The sequence below is a fragment of the Nanorana parkeri genome, unplaced genomic scaffold, assembly GCF_000935625.1.
Source record: "Nanorana parkeri isolate BGI_ZX_2015 unplaced genomic scaffold, ASM93562v1 scaffold2122, whole genome shotgun sequence".
In the NCBI taxonomy this organism is placed as follows: Eukaryota; Metazoa; Chordata; class Amphibia; order Anura; family Dicroglossidae; genus Nanorana; species Nanorana parkeri.
Window position 1 is genome coordinate 229,123 of NW_017308390.1, and position 15,312 is coordinate 244,434.

The 15,312-nt window shown below is 41.3% G+C and overlaps 1 protein-coding gene across 2 annotated transcripts in view; it reads right to left on the reverse strand.

Annotated features, from left to right (window-relative positions):
* Positions 1-573: 573 nt before the first annotated feature.
* The window catches only part of LOC108800760 (actin, alpha cardiac muscle 1), a 28,490-nt gene continuing 13,751 nt past the window's right edge, over positions 574-15,312 (reverse strand). Inside the window, exons 2-9 of one of the 2 annotated variants that reach the window (XM_018572754.1) lie at positions 11,828-11,839; positions 8,485-8,488; positions 5,589-5,722; positions 4,384-4,708; positions 3,215-3,376; positions 2,274-2,465; positions 1,299-1,480; positions 644-930 (exon numbers count right to left, since the gene is read on the reverse strand). In XM_018572754.1, coding sequence (XP_018428256.1) covers positions 787-930; positions 1,299-1,480; positions 2,274-2,465; positions 3,215-3,376; positions 4,384-4,708; positions 5,589-5,717 — 1,134 coding nt within the window. In that variant the 5' untranslated portion in view covers positions 5,718-5,722; positions 8,485-8,488; positions 11,828-11,839 and the 3' untranslated portion in view covers positions 644-786. Of the gene's footprint in view, positions 931-1,298; positions 1,481-2,273; positions 2,466-3,214; positions 3,377-4,383; positions 4,709-5,588; positions 5,734-7,770; positions 7,879-8,484; positions 8,489-11,827; positions 11,840-15,312 lie in introns of those variants that run through there. The other variant, XM_018572753.1, reaches the window with a different exon arrangement.

A 15,312-nucleotide genomic window follows, 5' to 3' on the forward strand; every position in this document is an offset into this window, starting at 1 on the left:
CAGGAGTTGAAGAATTGAAACCTGGGGCTAGATTGACAGCCAGACAACTAGTATTTTCAGATGTTGTGTTTGGAAGTGGCAGCCTGAATCTATATCTCATGATAGGGTACTTTTCCAATAATGCAGTCTACAGGCATATTCCTATCCTTAAGTGATACAAGAGCCTTCATAACCATGCAATTCAGATTTCTGTATGCCTCTTTTCAGGACCATAACAGTTGCTCTTTTGATTCCTGCTGTTAAAGTGTCTCCACATTCTCAAAGATTTGGCTAATTTGTGCTACTGGGCTGTGGAAAAGTAATGGATGACACCGTTTTGCGGATGTTTAATGTATCCAATAGTCTGATAAAAAACAATGGTGCCCATTCATAGTTATTGCTCTGTTTATTAAATTCTAATAAATATGACTGTAATAGGGAACTGGCACACCTATTCTGCTTTTTTTTTTGTAAACATGGAACCAAAATAAATGCTCATCTTTCAATGCAACAGATCAAGGGGTCCAGTCCTCAGCTGCACTAAAACAAATTAGGATTTCTTTCTCCCCAAGAAACTGTCACACAACACAACCAAGCCTTAAGATGGTTCCTTTTATTTTGAAATAACATCCCAGTCAGAGCAAAATAAGACAGGCAAACACTGTTGGACTTAATAACGGCATTTGATTTATTTATAAAGTAATAAATATGATGGAGTGTAAACAAACTGTACAGTGGCTGCCCACGTATTCTTTGTCTTGAGTCGGAGGTACTGTGTACATTTGAACAAAGGAGAATGTGAGCGGTTTAGAAGCACTTCCTGTGCACAATGGAGGGTCCTGCCTCATCGTATTCCTGCTTGCTGATCCACATCTGTTGGAAGGTGGACAGAGAAGCCAGGATGGAGCCACCAATCCATACGGAGTATTTACGCTCAGGTGGGGCAATGATCTATAAGAAGAAAAAAAAACCAGAAGAAAATGAGTAAAGTATAGAATACAATACCTGCAGCAACTCACCTTTGTGTCTCTCGCCATAAAATTTGATCCTATAGATTATACAGGTTATATATCCTATTATTATACAAAAAAACATACATGACTCAGAGTTCGGTTTTCAGTTAATAGAAATTAAAACCAAGCCTCCATGGTCCTTTAAAAGTGAATACATGTTTTTAAAGAAAAGTTTTATCTTCCCTATTCAGCAGTGGTAATGTGTGGATGTACATTGCTGATAATAACATAGGATGTTCCGTGGGACTGGGTTGCTTGTTTGGCATTGCAATATTCTAAAGTGCCTAGTTTATAGTAAAAGCTTACCTTGATCTTCATGGTGCTGGGAGCCAGGGCAGTGATTTCCTTCTGCATTCTGTCAGCAATACCAGGGTACATGGTGGTACCACCAGACAGGACGTTGTTGGCATACAGGTCCTTGCGGATATCAATATCGCACTTCATGATGCTGTTGTATGTGGTTTCATGAATACCAGCAGACTCCATACCTGGGAATTGCAAGAAATAGAGGATCATAATTTGTGCGCAAAGGGTGGTGATTGTGCAGAACAGGTGCTGATAGAGTCCCCTGCTGGATTAACAAATGCTGCCAAATGGACAGCAACTGCGTACACAACAGGTGTCGGGGCCTAATAATGATAAAAGGGTCTTTGTTGAAGTCACAGCTTGTATTGGCTGTGGATAATGGCATGAAAGTTCTTTCACTCGCCTTAACGTAAATCTGCCTTTAACTAGACTGGATTTTACATAGAGTAATACAGCAACCATCATACTATGCAGCTTTTGGTCGCTTAGATAAAGTCAGAGGAATTGGGTAGCAGTGTTTGAAATAAAGCTTTTTAAGTACTCGGGTTTGTATTCCAAATCAATTAACAATTCAGTTTAAAATGTTTTCTCCTGGCCTATCATATTCTCCTCTTTGTAATGGTTTATTACTGGGTCTCCATGCAGATCAGCTAAATAAATATGCAAGGCTACAGTCTAGATTATTTCCTATGTGCCTATGGAATATAGAGGTTTTGTGTTCATTGTTGGTATCAGATAGTAATGGCTGATGTAAAGTGCCAAAAGACATGAGATGCACCTACTCTGGAAAATCATAGAAAATATCTATGGGCACCCCTTGTGCAACCAATCTCAGTGGAAGAATCTGCCACCCATTTTGTATACAACTAGCTAATCTGTTAGCTGTTCTGCACAAGTTGTTCAGCAATCGGATTTTCCAAACATCTCTCATGTCTGTGAGCAGCTTAGTAGTTAGATTCTATGTGCATATCTTACCAATGAAGGAAGGCTGGAAGAGGGTCTCAGGGCAACGGAAACGCTCATTGCCAATAGTGATGACCTGACCATCAGGCAGTTCATAGCTCTTCTCCAGGGAAGAGGAAGAGGCAGCAGTGGCCATCTCATTCTCAAAGTCCAAAGCCACATAGCACAGTTTCTCCTTGATGTCACGGACAATTTCACGTTCAGCTGTACATCAGAAAAATAGGAAATTATTAAATGAGAGCATTTATATGAAGAGAACATTTGCAGTAAGTAACCATTACTAGGGCATTTAGAATACGAATGCATTTATGCATTTTAGTGTAGTGTGTTGAACAAAATCCTGCTTGCTCCATCTGTGGTGAGGTTTCCAGCAAAGCATATCTTTCCAATGCATAAAGGGTAAAATAAGTGTAAAAATGTATCTTAAACATACTGCTTTGCAACCACAGTGTTTGAAAAATTTAACTTTAAACACCGGTGCAAATCTTCCTTGCCTACGTGCTGGCAAACAATATGGGCTTTATTTGATTAACTATAAGACGGTGATGTGCAGTAACACAACAACCAATAAGGGATATGCATTGCCAGGCTAACATACCCAGCCTAATGAAAGGTAAATAAGTTAGCCGATTCTACATCCATTAGGCAAAAGCATCCATTAGGCAAGTTGTCATGTGTTTGACTGGTATGTAATATGACATTTTCATAGTAGTTACACATTGCTGCAATTACCAAGATATAGTTGTCATATGTATCAGAGAGCTGTGTTAGCCTTCTAACCGAAGCTACTGTATGTTTCGTGCCGTGGGCTCTAACAATTTCATTAAAGATTTTGTGCTGTGTGACATTGCTTCTGTATTGCCATGAAGCTGGCTCCAAGGATAAAAACCTTTGAGATTTTGAGCCCTACAGCTACTAAATTCTTAGAAGCTGAATGATGACACAAAACTTGCCTGTGGTCACGAAAGAGTAGCCACGCTCAGTCAGGATTTTCATGAGGTAATCTGTGAGGTCCCTGCCAGCCAGATCAAGACGCATGATGGCGTGGGGCAGAGCATAACCTTCATAGATGGGGACATTGTGTGTGACACCATCACCGGAGTCCAGAACGATACCTTGAAATCACAAGAAAAAAAAAAGTGAATTAGTGGAGTACAAAATGACAGACTTGCATACTAAAGGTCTGTGCACTGTCACTGTGTCATTATGGCTGTCTGCTACTATGAACAGCTTGAAATAGTAGCACACAGTTCCTGGAAACACGAGTACATGCTGCTGCAAAAGCTTTCTGCTGTATGTTTGCAACAGTAGAGGGGTCAGCTACCTGCCAGTGATAGGAAATAGTAAAATGACACTATTGGGAATAAAAGAATACTAGATTCTTGGAAATACAAAGCCTCCCTCCAAAGTGAGGGGTAGTTCACTGCAGTGTACAGAAATCGGCAGAAAACAAGGCTGCTGGCAGACTGCTTTCAAGAGACAGATTAGATTATCACACTTTTGTATTCTTCTTTCTAATCAGCATACAGCTATAGGAATTTCAATTAAAAAAACAGTAAACAGTAGAGAACCCACAAGCAATTACTGCTCCTTCTCTCTTTTTTATATGGAACAGATGTTTCTACCCCTCTGTTTGATACAAGGCAGCATGGGGTCACAGTGCTTCACTCCCCCTCCTCTGTGAAGTGCTATTTTAGTAAATATAAGCCAGTATTTCTGTACCATAAAATAGGCTGGATTCAGAGACGTGATGTCTGTGTCACCAGTGTAAGAAGATTAAGCCTCCCGTAACATTCTGCTTGAACTTGCAAATAATTAATTTGACTTTCGTGCATTATTGGAGGGTTGGTTGGAAATGAAAATTAAAAACGGTCAATTTGCTGGCCTCATCAAGACTAAGTTTTGCATTAACATCCTAACATTTAGCAGGCTATATATTTAGTATGTTTTTTTAGTGAAGCAAAACATTTTGTTGTTGATAAAAGCTAGAGCAAAGAAAAGGGAGTATTGTCCATCAGGATGTTATGAGCATCCAGACACATTTCTCTCCTCTATTTTGAAACATTTCTTTACCGACACATCTTCTGCCTTTATAACAGAATACACAGGTTCTTTTTCTCACCTGTGGTACGACCGGAGGCGTACAGGGACAGCACAGCCTGGATGGCAACATACATGGCTGGGACGTTGAAGGTCTCAAACATGATCTGGGTCATCTTCTCACGGTTAGCCTTGGGGTTCAGGGGAGCTTCAGTGAGCAGTGTGGGGTGCTCCTCTGGGGCTACACGGAGCTCATTGTAGAAGGTGTGATGCCAGATCTTCTCCATGTCATCCCAGTTGGTGATGATGCCATGCTCAATTGGGTATTTCAGAGTCAGGATACCTCTCTTGCTCTGAGCCTCATCACCTACGTAGGAGTCCTTCTGACCCATACCAACCATGACACCCTAAAGTAGGAAAAATGAAGACTGAAGTTAAGGGCATAAAATTGCCAGCACATACAAAGCACAGAACATATTGCATTATGTTGCTAAAACTAGATATTTTGAAGTTCTTGTCATATATATTGACATTATAACTTCAGATTAGAAAAACTCTGACCTACAACTCAAGGTGACAGGATCATTACTCAGCTGGCATTATTATTTGGCCCTATAAGCTGCCCAGCTGCCTATGACCCAAGTGCCAATGGGCCCAGTAAATTCCCTGTGGGGAACTTGGCAGGGAATCAGTAAATGATACTAATGGGCTGTTGGCAAAGCTTAATTTTAATATGCTTAGCTTCCCCTCATGAGTATTTGGACGTTAGAAATGCCCCTGCTGTTATTTCAGCTATGGCAGCACCATTCAAAAAGGTGCCAGCATTGAATGTATAACAAGGCAAATTTTACCCAGCACACAGTACGGTAGGAGAATATAAGCAGGCTCAAAGCTGCCTATTAATAACTGGCTCCTCTTATCACTGAACATTGCAGGACAGGGCCTATGCACTTGCTATTTTTATCTCCCAGTAGTAGAAAAACAAGGAAAGATTAAGCACTGCAGATACAGAGGCTTGTTGCAAACAAGCTGTGAATTATTTAACTATTGCTTATCAGTGGGCTAAAGAATAGTCTATACCTCTGTATTTATATTTTATTGAGAGATTATTAGAACACCCTAGATAATCTATTAAGAATTTATTTTTGATGGACTGTTTGAATCTTTGAACTGGAAATGTTTTTTAAAACCATTACATACAATTTCAAGGTATGCTAGCTTCCTGCATCACTATTTGGTGTAATGGTAAATCAAATATTTTAAGTATAGTGAGAACAGCTTACATACCTGATGACGAGGGCGACCAACGATTGAGGGGAACACAGCACGAGGGGCATCATCCCCGGCAAACCCAGCTTTTACCAGCCCTGAGCCATTGTCGCACACCAAGGCGGTAGTCTCCTCATCGTCACACATGTTGGCAGGTTACGTTCTGTTAACAATTAAAAAGGGAAAAGCATTAGAATTGGCTTCCTTTAGCTACACACACAGCTCAAACACTGTGAACATAAGGCAACACATACTTAATATAAGCACAGGACTCATAGTTTGCACGCTCTTTTATAAATGTATAGTCTAAAAGGTGCCCATACACCTTACAATTATCTGCAGATTTTCTGTGGTCAGATGGAAAAAGTGCAACAGATCGGCCCAGGTGGAGATTCCTCCATCCACACAGTTAAGTGCAGATGGAGGAATCTGTTACACCTTTTCCATCTGACCACAGAAAGTCTGCAGATAATTGTAAGGTGTATGGCCAACTTTACCCTTAAAATGCGACAATGTACTGGTACATGGTTCACAATTACATGTGGCAACAATTTCCTAAATAAGTGGGTTTATTTATTAAGTGGGCAGGCCAAGAGCAATCATAGTGCAGTAAGTTAACCCATGGCAATCAATCCAATGCCACCTTTCATCAGAACAATAAATGATAAAATTTGTTAACAGTTGTTGTGGATTTTTGGACATTGGCATCTACAAATTATTATTTCATATCTTTCACAGCGTATGGAATAGTTAAAACACCTGTCAGAGATTTTTCCTCTATTTCCTGGAGACACAACAAGGAGGGAGGAGAATCCTCTCCAAAGTGAGGGGAAATCTCCTCACCAAAATATTTGCCCACGTTAGGAGATTTCTTCATGGCTTCTGGTGCCAACTTTAAAGTTTGTATTTCATATCACTTTCTGTCTCAGTGACGAGCACAAGTGCAATCATTGCCTAGCCTGGGTTTAGTTCTAAAATGATCAATTTATAAGAATCAAACTTGTTATATCAGCTGTCAATGTATATAGGAAAATGTTTCCCACTAAAACAGGCTTGTATTTTTGGTACTAAAAAGAGAAGTCTGTTATATTACCAAACAAACTATTGTTAAAATATATAGGATGTGCTTTTCCATCCCCTCCTGTCCTTGTAACCCTAGATCCTCATAAGTCAGGGAGCAGCTGTCTTCCTCACACAAACCCTCACTGTCCTCCTCTTCTCTGGACATATTCATACATTCCTATCATCCCTCTCAAGGTTAACCTCTTTCATGCAGTAAGAAACAGCATGAAGGAGATGAAAAGAAGGATGTGATTTGTGTCTTACTATAGTTGAACTAGGGGTTAAATCTCACTTTTTTAACAATTGCACCTGGCATGGAAAATTAGGACAGACTATGCAAGGTTTTGGGTATTTTGAGGTCACCCACTTCAAATGGTGCTACATGCAGGTGATTGAGGCAGTAGTCATTCTAAAGTCAATAAAAGTAGTTATTCCTCAACTGTTTATCTTTTTTTTTAACATTCTGTTCCATACTGCTGTTGTGTATGTAGAAAATTATTTCCACTGACAATATCCCACTGTATTCGTGTTATAAATACATTAAAAGACACATATACATGTGTAACAGCTGTAGATAGCTGTCCTTTTATAATGTAGAAGAACTACAAGTAGCACTGATCCCAGATAACGCATTCATTTAGAGCACCAACATAACCTCTAATAGAAATCTGTAGATATGCTTCAATGGTGTTGATTCACTAAAGGCAAATAGGCTGTTCGCTTATTATTTATCCCCTTAGCATAGTGAATGAGGTGAAGCTCTGTGGACTGCCATCAACCAATGATGTGCAAGCAATTTTTTTTTTTTATCCTTGCATGTGATTGGATATTCTTTGCATAGTGAATTTTCACCTAATTTCGCTAAGCTAAAAGGGAAAATTCCCCTGAGAAGTGAACAACCTATTTGCTTTTAGTAAATCAATGCCAATAAGTTCAGCCTTGACTGTGTGGTAATCCTGCTTTGTTCAGATATTTGAAGGGAAACCAATATTTCAGACTGATTTTAAAAAAAAAGTTTTGTTTCAAAATTATTCCAAAAAAATCGAAGCTTGATTTGACTGTCCCAGTAGTCTAAGTGCTGAAATCCATCTGACAGGAAGGAGCAACAAGCCACCTATAGGTCCCTGCTGGTACTCACCTGGTCAGCACAAGAGAGCTGGGTGCTGTGTTTGAAATTGGCTGGGTGCTGTCTTGAGCACTGAGTTGTCAATTTATACTCTGCCTGAAGATGTAGAGTCAGTGGGGAGCTCCACAGGGAAAGGCAGACGGCCTGTCCTTATTTGGTAGCTTCTGGGCCATTGAGTAGCAAAGAAGCCATTAATGGAGTAGGTGAGGGGGAGGGCAGGGACCATGGACCCCTAGTCCATGTATGGAATGGATGGAGGTGGGGAGAGCACTATGAGGGATGGCCAAATAGGGATTCCCAAAAAAGCATGTCTGCTATGCCGGGTGACAAAAAAAAAAAGCAGCACAATGAAAGAAATAGTACAGAATCAGTGCCTGCTTAGGGAGCAGACAGGTGCAACACAATTGCAAAGGCGGAGGGGGGTAGTGAGGGAAATCACAAATCACCAGGGAGCTGCACACCACACTGATTTGTGCTCTGTTTAATGAGACCTTGGACAGCAGTTTAATTTGCCAGTGACTTATACATTTATAATGAAATAAGAAGCCTGTTAAGTAGGACAGAGAGTGCACTGAGCTCACAAAGTATTCCACATATTCCTTTAGCCTTTGGCAGGAGGTTGTAATAAACAGGCTAGCAGAGGTGAGACACTGGGTCCATAATATATGACTTTTGTAATCCCCTTAATACCTCAGGGGCCTGCAGTCAAAGGTGTTAAAGCCCCTTATTACTGGCACATCCTGCGTGTGTCTATAGGGTTGAAAAAGCACTGTAAAGACACACATAAAAGCCGTATAACATAACATTTGAGGTGGGAAAGGGTTAAACGAGTACATGTTTATTGAGAAGCTTGCACTCTGTCAGGTTTGAACTTTTCTGAGGTTATCATATATGGAAATAGCTGTTCGTTGGCAGAACAAGGTTGAAGTTTTGCCCTGGGACAAGCAGTGATGCCAACGTGTTATGAGTGGAAATCCCCTGCTCTTCTCTTTCAGGGAGATATGTAATTATTGATTCAGTTCAGCATTCCTCACTAAATATGTGCTTATTTCTGGGTGATAACCCGCTTATTTGATTGCTAGGTCAGGATGCCAGTTCACTCTCAGGATGCAGTTTTTTATTATTTTGAAAATATCTTTTTTTTTGTTTTGTTTGTTTAATATGTAATAGACCATCATGGTTTTGTATCTGTGATTAGTCAGTAGTGTGTTCCCAACAAAGCAAAAATGAGACAACATGAATTCCTTTATTAGTATGCGATGATGCCCTGTGTATTAATGTAGTACCAGCGTTTAATTATGTCATGCTAGGGCAGGGATGACTTCTTACGGGAGGTAGTGGCTTCATTCTAAGTATAGACTTCAAGTTTTCAAAAATCTTTAAATGGCTGTGTTGAAGCTTAGAAACAAGCAAGAGCAAGGGTTTGGCTACAAAGAATGACATGATGTTGGCCAGAGAAATAGCCCAGCAAGCTGGTAATCCCTGTGACTGCTTAAACCTAACCATCTTTTGACTGCATTTGCATTGGAAAAGAAAAATCCCAGCAGTTTGGATAAATATTAGGCGCACCGAGATTATTATAAGGATGGGCACCTCAATTATCAGTTGCTAAAGTCAGTGAAATAGGTTTCTTCCGTATGGACAGATTTAGCATTGGCAGATGGAACAGGTTTCCTCACAAGAAGGTTGGTGAGGGATCCACTGTTTAATTGGCACACAGAAGGTGGCCTCGTTTCTACGGGGAAAAAAAGAAAATGTCTGGACTTCTGCAGAAAATTTCCAGCATGTCGTGAAGCCTGTGACACCCTGCACCATAGCCCAGATTTCCTCTCTCCCTAATTCTACATGTCATGCTTGTATCTTTTGCTCCTTTGGATTTTCTGCATGTATTTGCACAGATGTGGCTACCTGCAACTCAATTCAAAGCAGACTGTGATTTTTTTTTTTTTGTGTGGATTTATTGTTGCTCTACTTAGGAATCGATGCTTTGCAATCCATCACTATGTGTAATACAGTGGCAGACCATGGGGTTAAATAAAATGGCAAAACAGGACACAGAATTGTGTGGTTACCCCACAGAGTGCGGTTGTTTTACATATTTCGATCATAGGTAATTTTCATGGTTTGTGTAATGAAACCAAAGTGAACCTTTCACTGCCGGCAAGGACGTAAATCTGGCGAGAATTCATCTTTTTTATGCACAAGGCTGATGGCTTTTTTTTGTTTGTTTGGTAAGTAAAAATTTTCTTACGAAGTTCATCTCACAAGATGCCAGAGGGCTCGTTCACACCAGACACAGTGAGGGGAATTTATCAAGACTGGAGCAGACATAACCTGGAGCAGCTGTGCATGGCAACCAATCAGCTTCTCTCTTTAATTTTCATATCTTAACTGAACAAACTAAAGAGAGAAGCTGAACTGCTCCAGATTCTCCATGCTCCAGTTTTAATAAATTCATACAAGTGCATTCCGGCCCAAATCTGGCCAGAACACACTGCATCATATTGCGGCTGGCTCACTATGTTGTGGGGCAGGAGGGGGAGTGGCAGTCCATTGAAGTGAATGGCATTGTAGCCACGCACTCTGGCCGCAATGCAATCGGCCACGCTGGATCACAAGGCACATTACGCCTGCGGTCCGGTCCGAACAAAATAGAGCTCACTATGTTGCTGCACTGCAGCAACATAGTGAGCCGGCCGCAATGTGATGCAGTGCGTTCTGACCAGAATCGGGTCGGAACGCACTGTGTCTGGTGTGAACGAGGCCTAAGGGCTAGTTCACACCAAGTGCGGAGCAGATGCAGAGCAGTTGCAGAACGCATCAAAAATACATCCAATTTATTCCAATGGTGTTTTGGGCTCTAGTTCACACCAGAGCGTTCAGTTCCAGAGCATGTGGAAAAACTGCAGCATGCCCTATTTTTTCTGCTCTGAAATGCAACAAAATGCATGCAAACGCCCTGGAACGCACTGAAAGCCCCTTTTTTTTTTAATGACCTGTAATGCGGTCAAAACGCACTGCATGTGCAGAAACTCATGTCCGCATTTGGTGTGAACAAGCCCTTAGGGCTCCTTCACACAACGTGATAAGTTGAGGCACATTGCACTAAACAGTCTATTTGTTTTAGGGGGCTGTCAATGCACCTCAATGTATTATAAAATATGTCCTGTGCGATTTTTAAAAACGCAGAATACCGCAAAGTACACATTGTGTGCATTGTTGTGCTCTACATCGCAGGTTTGTTGAAGCTCACTGTAGATGTGCATTTGGTAATGAGTGGTGACACATTGCAGAAGGTGCATACAGTGCCTTCAATGCATTGCCATAACACTCATTATCATGCACATTGTGGGGTGAACAAGCCCTTAGGGCTCATTCACACTAGCCCACACGTGTTATGCATCGTATAACACGTGTACTTTGGTGTACAATGCGTTTACAATGCATTTTACTGTTTACTTTTTTTTTTACTTATTGAAGTGTCACAAAATGACAGTTGATTCAACTGAATGCACCACAGTGCATTGCAATACCCTCCGGTAACATGTTTGTTGTGCATTGCGGTGTCTAAAAATGCAGACATGGTGCATTTTATGAAGTGCTCCACCACACAGCACACCTTAACTTAGTATTGTGGTGTGAAAAGGGTACATAGCAAACAATTGTTTTCCAGGTCCCCTTGTGTTGACCCTGTGTTGATCTATACAAATCAATGCGGCTCAATGTAAATGAGCCTTTATTCAATAAAGTGTGCTCATTCTAAAACATATTAACCAGATTCTATTATGCACTAATCTGGTTTAAAGAGAGTGGGTTCTGGCTGGTTATGTTGAAGAATTTCCCCTCCTTTTACTGAATAAGGCTTCCTTCACAACTACCATAGTAGGTGCGTTTAGGGATTCCTGCATCAGGAACTTGTGAATTCCTGCAGCAGGAATCCCCAATATGTGTTTAGCAGCTGTCACCCATTCAAGTTAATATCAAGACTGGAGCAGACATAACCTGGAGCAGCTGTGCATGGCAACCAATCAGCTTCTCTCTTTAATTTTCATATCTTAACTGAACAAACTAAAGAGAGAAGCTGAACTGCTCCAGATTCTCCATGCTCCAGTTTTAATAAATTCATACAAGTGCATTCCGGCCCAAATCTGGCCAGAACACACTGCATCATATTGCGGCTGGCTCACTATGTTGTGGGGCAGGAGGGGGAGTGGCAGTCCATTGAAGTGAATGGCATTGTAGCCACGCACTCTGGCCGCAATGCAATCGGCCACGCTGGATCACAAGGCACATTACGCCTGCGGTCCGGTCCGAACAAAATAGAGCTCACTATGTTGCTGCACTGCAGCAACATAGTGAGCCGGCCGCAATGTGATGCAGTGCGTTCTGACCAGAATCGGGTCGGAACGCACTGTGTCTGGTGTGAACGAGGCCTAAGGGCTAGTTCACACCAAGTGCGGAGCAGATGCAGAGCAGTTGCAGAACGCATCAAAAATACATCCAATTTATTCCAATGGTGTTTTGGGCTCTAGTTCACACCAGAGCGTTCAGTTCCAGAGCATGTGGAAAAACTGCAGCATGCCCTATTTTTTCTGCTCTGAAATGCAACAAAATGCATGCAAACGCCCTGGAACGCACTGAAAGCCCCTTTTTTTTTTAATGACCTGTAATGCGGTCAAAACGCACTGCATGTGCAGAAACTCATGTCCGCATTTGGTGTGAACAAGCCCTTAGGGCTCCTTCACACAACGTGATAAGTTGAGGCACATTGCACTAAACAGTCTATTTGTTTTAGGGGGCTGTCAATGCACCTCAATGTATTATAAAATATGTCCTGTGCGATTTTTAAAAACGCAGAATACCGCAAAGTACACATTGTGTGCATTGTTGTGCTCTACATCGCAGGTTTGTTGAAGCTCACTGTAGATGTGCATTTGGTAATGAGTGGTGACACATTGCAGAAGGTGCATACAGTGCCTTCAATGCATTGCCATAACACTCATTATCATGCACATTGTGGGGTGAACAAGCCCTTAGGGCTCATTCACACTAGCCCACACGTGTTATGCATCGTATAACACGTGTACTTTGGTGTACAATGCGTTTACAATGCATTTTACTGTTTACTTTTTTTTTTACTTATTGAAGTGTCACAAAATGACAGTTGATTCAACTGAATGCACCACAGTGCATTGCAATACCCTCCGGTAACATGTTTGTTGTGCATTGCGGTGTCTAAAAATGCAGACATGGTGCATTTTATGAAGTGCTCCACCACACAGCACACCTTAACTTAGTATTGTGGTGTGAAAAGGGTACATAGCAAACAATTGTTTTCCAGGTCCCCTTGTGTTGACCCTGTGTTGATCTATACAAATCAATGCGGCTCAATGTAAATGAGCCTTTATTCAATAAAGTGTGCTCATTCTAAAACATATTAACCAGATTCTATTATGCACTAATCTGGTTTAAAGAGAGTGGGTTCTGGCTGGTTATGTTGAAGAATTTCCCCTCCTTTTACTGAATAAGGCTTCCTTCACAACTACCATAGTAGGTGCGTTTAGGGATTCCTGCATCAGGAACTTGTGAATTCCTGCAGCAGGAATCCCCAATATGTGTTTAGCAGCTGTCACCCATTCAAGTTAATGATCAGGTGACAGGAGCTGCATTTGCACTGGCAATCTGCATGTACTCGTATGTGCGGTTAGGATTGAATCACTATCCCTCGAGCATATATGTCTTTAGTAAATCATCCCAATGGAGTCCAATGAGAAGTTTTCACCGCTGGTCTTCCAGCAAGCATTTAGCCATAACTAAAATACCAGTTATAACCGCTTTTGACTGCAGGTTACATTTTAACAAACTTTAAAAATTCACATCAAAGCTTGCCAAATAGTTGAATTTTTTGCTAGTGGTGCTATAACCAGATGGCTGCATTTACCTGAAATGACCTCCTTGATGTTCCTTGATCTCAGCAGTGACTGAATGCTTTAGGATTTGAAAAAATATATTGTTGCACAATAGCATTTCTGCACCATTGACCATTTCTGCAGTGGCCATATGAAACATATGTTACTTATTCACTGTCATTCACTTTGCAAAGTAACTATATATTGAGAAAGTTCTTACAGTGCATGTGCGCAGTCAGTTGCTTATAACTCACAGCCACAGCCCCATTCCAATGTTTTTGTGGCCTTTAAAACTGATCTCTCTAACAAGATGCCTGTAGCAGAGACTTTTTTTGTTGTGCATGCTCAGCCTCCTTGTTATTGTAGCCTGTATAGTGTGTCTGTCAAAAATGGTGCCTGCACCTGGCCAAATATAGTAACAAATAACAATCGCACTATTCACAGAAATGCCAGGCATTTGTTCACATGTACTGCATACGTAGAAATTGTGGTATCTCTCCCACAGTCATGTCTATTGCTAGTCATGTGTATTGCCTCTATCCAAGTCCATCCCAGTTTCTTCTGTGTCTCAACAATCACACTACTGCTAATTCGTTGGCACAATCAATCTGGATTACCTGTTTATGGAACAGACATTAACCAGAAATAAATGTATAAGCCCAGTTGCGACTTAAAGGGAAACCTTGAGTACTGTATCGCAGCCAAGACTTTCCATCCAGTTCTAGAGGCTTTTTATACCTATTATTAAAATCAAGATTTACAAATATCAAAGAATGTAATAATCTAAGTGTACATTTTTAGCTTCCCTATGGGCAGAGTCGTAATGCAGGGATTAGTTGCAGTAAGAGCAAACTGTGACATGGTAGGTGCAGACAAATGTCAAGGTGTGGATTTAAAAAAAATGAATATAACAATCTATGAGGTTATGGATTTAACCCACTTTATTCAAGACTGCTCTAGTATTTCATCCTTCTCCCTCCTGAGATTCCTGGGATTTTATCAGCATACTAGAACAGTTGTTGGATTTTGTATATGAAAAGGATACTAGAATTGTGATTGTTTTACACAGACACCAGTGATATTTGTCCTCTTAATTTAAAATAGGCATCTAAAAATTACATTTGATGCATATTACATATTACAACGAAAATAATTGTTTGCTTAGTCATTTATTTCTTTTCAGTTTTTTTATTGAAAGAATGAAATGTAATCAGGGGCGTATCTGCCGCGAGGCAAACAAGGCGTTTGCTTTGAGCGGCAGATTCCTAGGGAGCGGCAAAAATGCCGGGGTCTCAATGTACCGGCCCGCGAGCCGGTACTTTGTGACCCGCAGCCAGCTCGGAAGTCAGGTACGCGGTCACGGACCGCATACCTGACTTGCGAGAGCAGCTACACAGTCTGCATCTGTCGGATGCAGACCTTGTAGCTGAGTCTGCGCCAGCACACGGATCATTTCGGCCAGCGCTCTCTTAGTGAACGCTGGCCGAAAGGATTGTGCAGGATCAATTGGGAAGGTCTGCAGCAGACCTTCCCAATCGACCACCGATCACCGGGACAGACGTGCCGCCTCACAGCCTCCTCCCTGCAACAAGGTAAGCAGGAGAGGGGGGCCAGGGGCTCTAGATTGTATTTTAGGGGGGGGGGG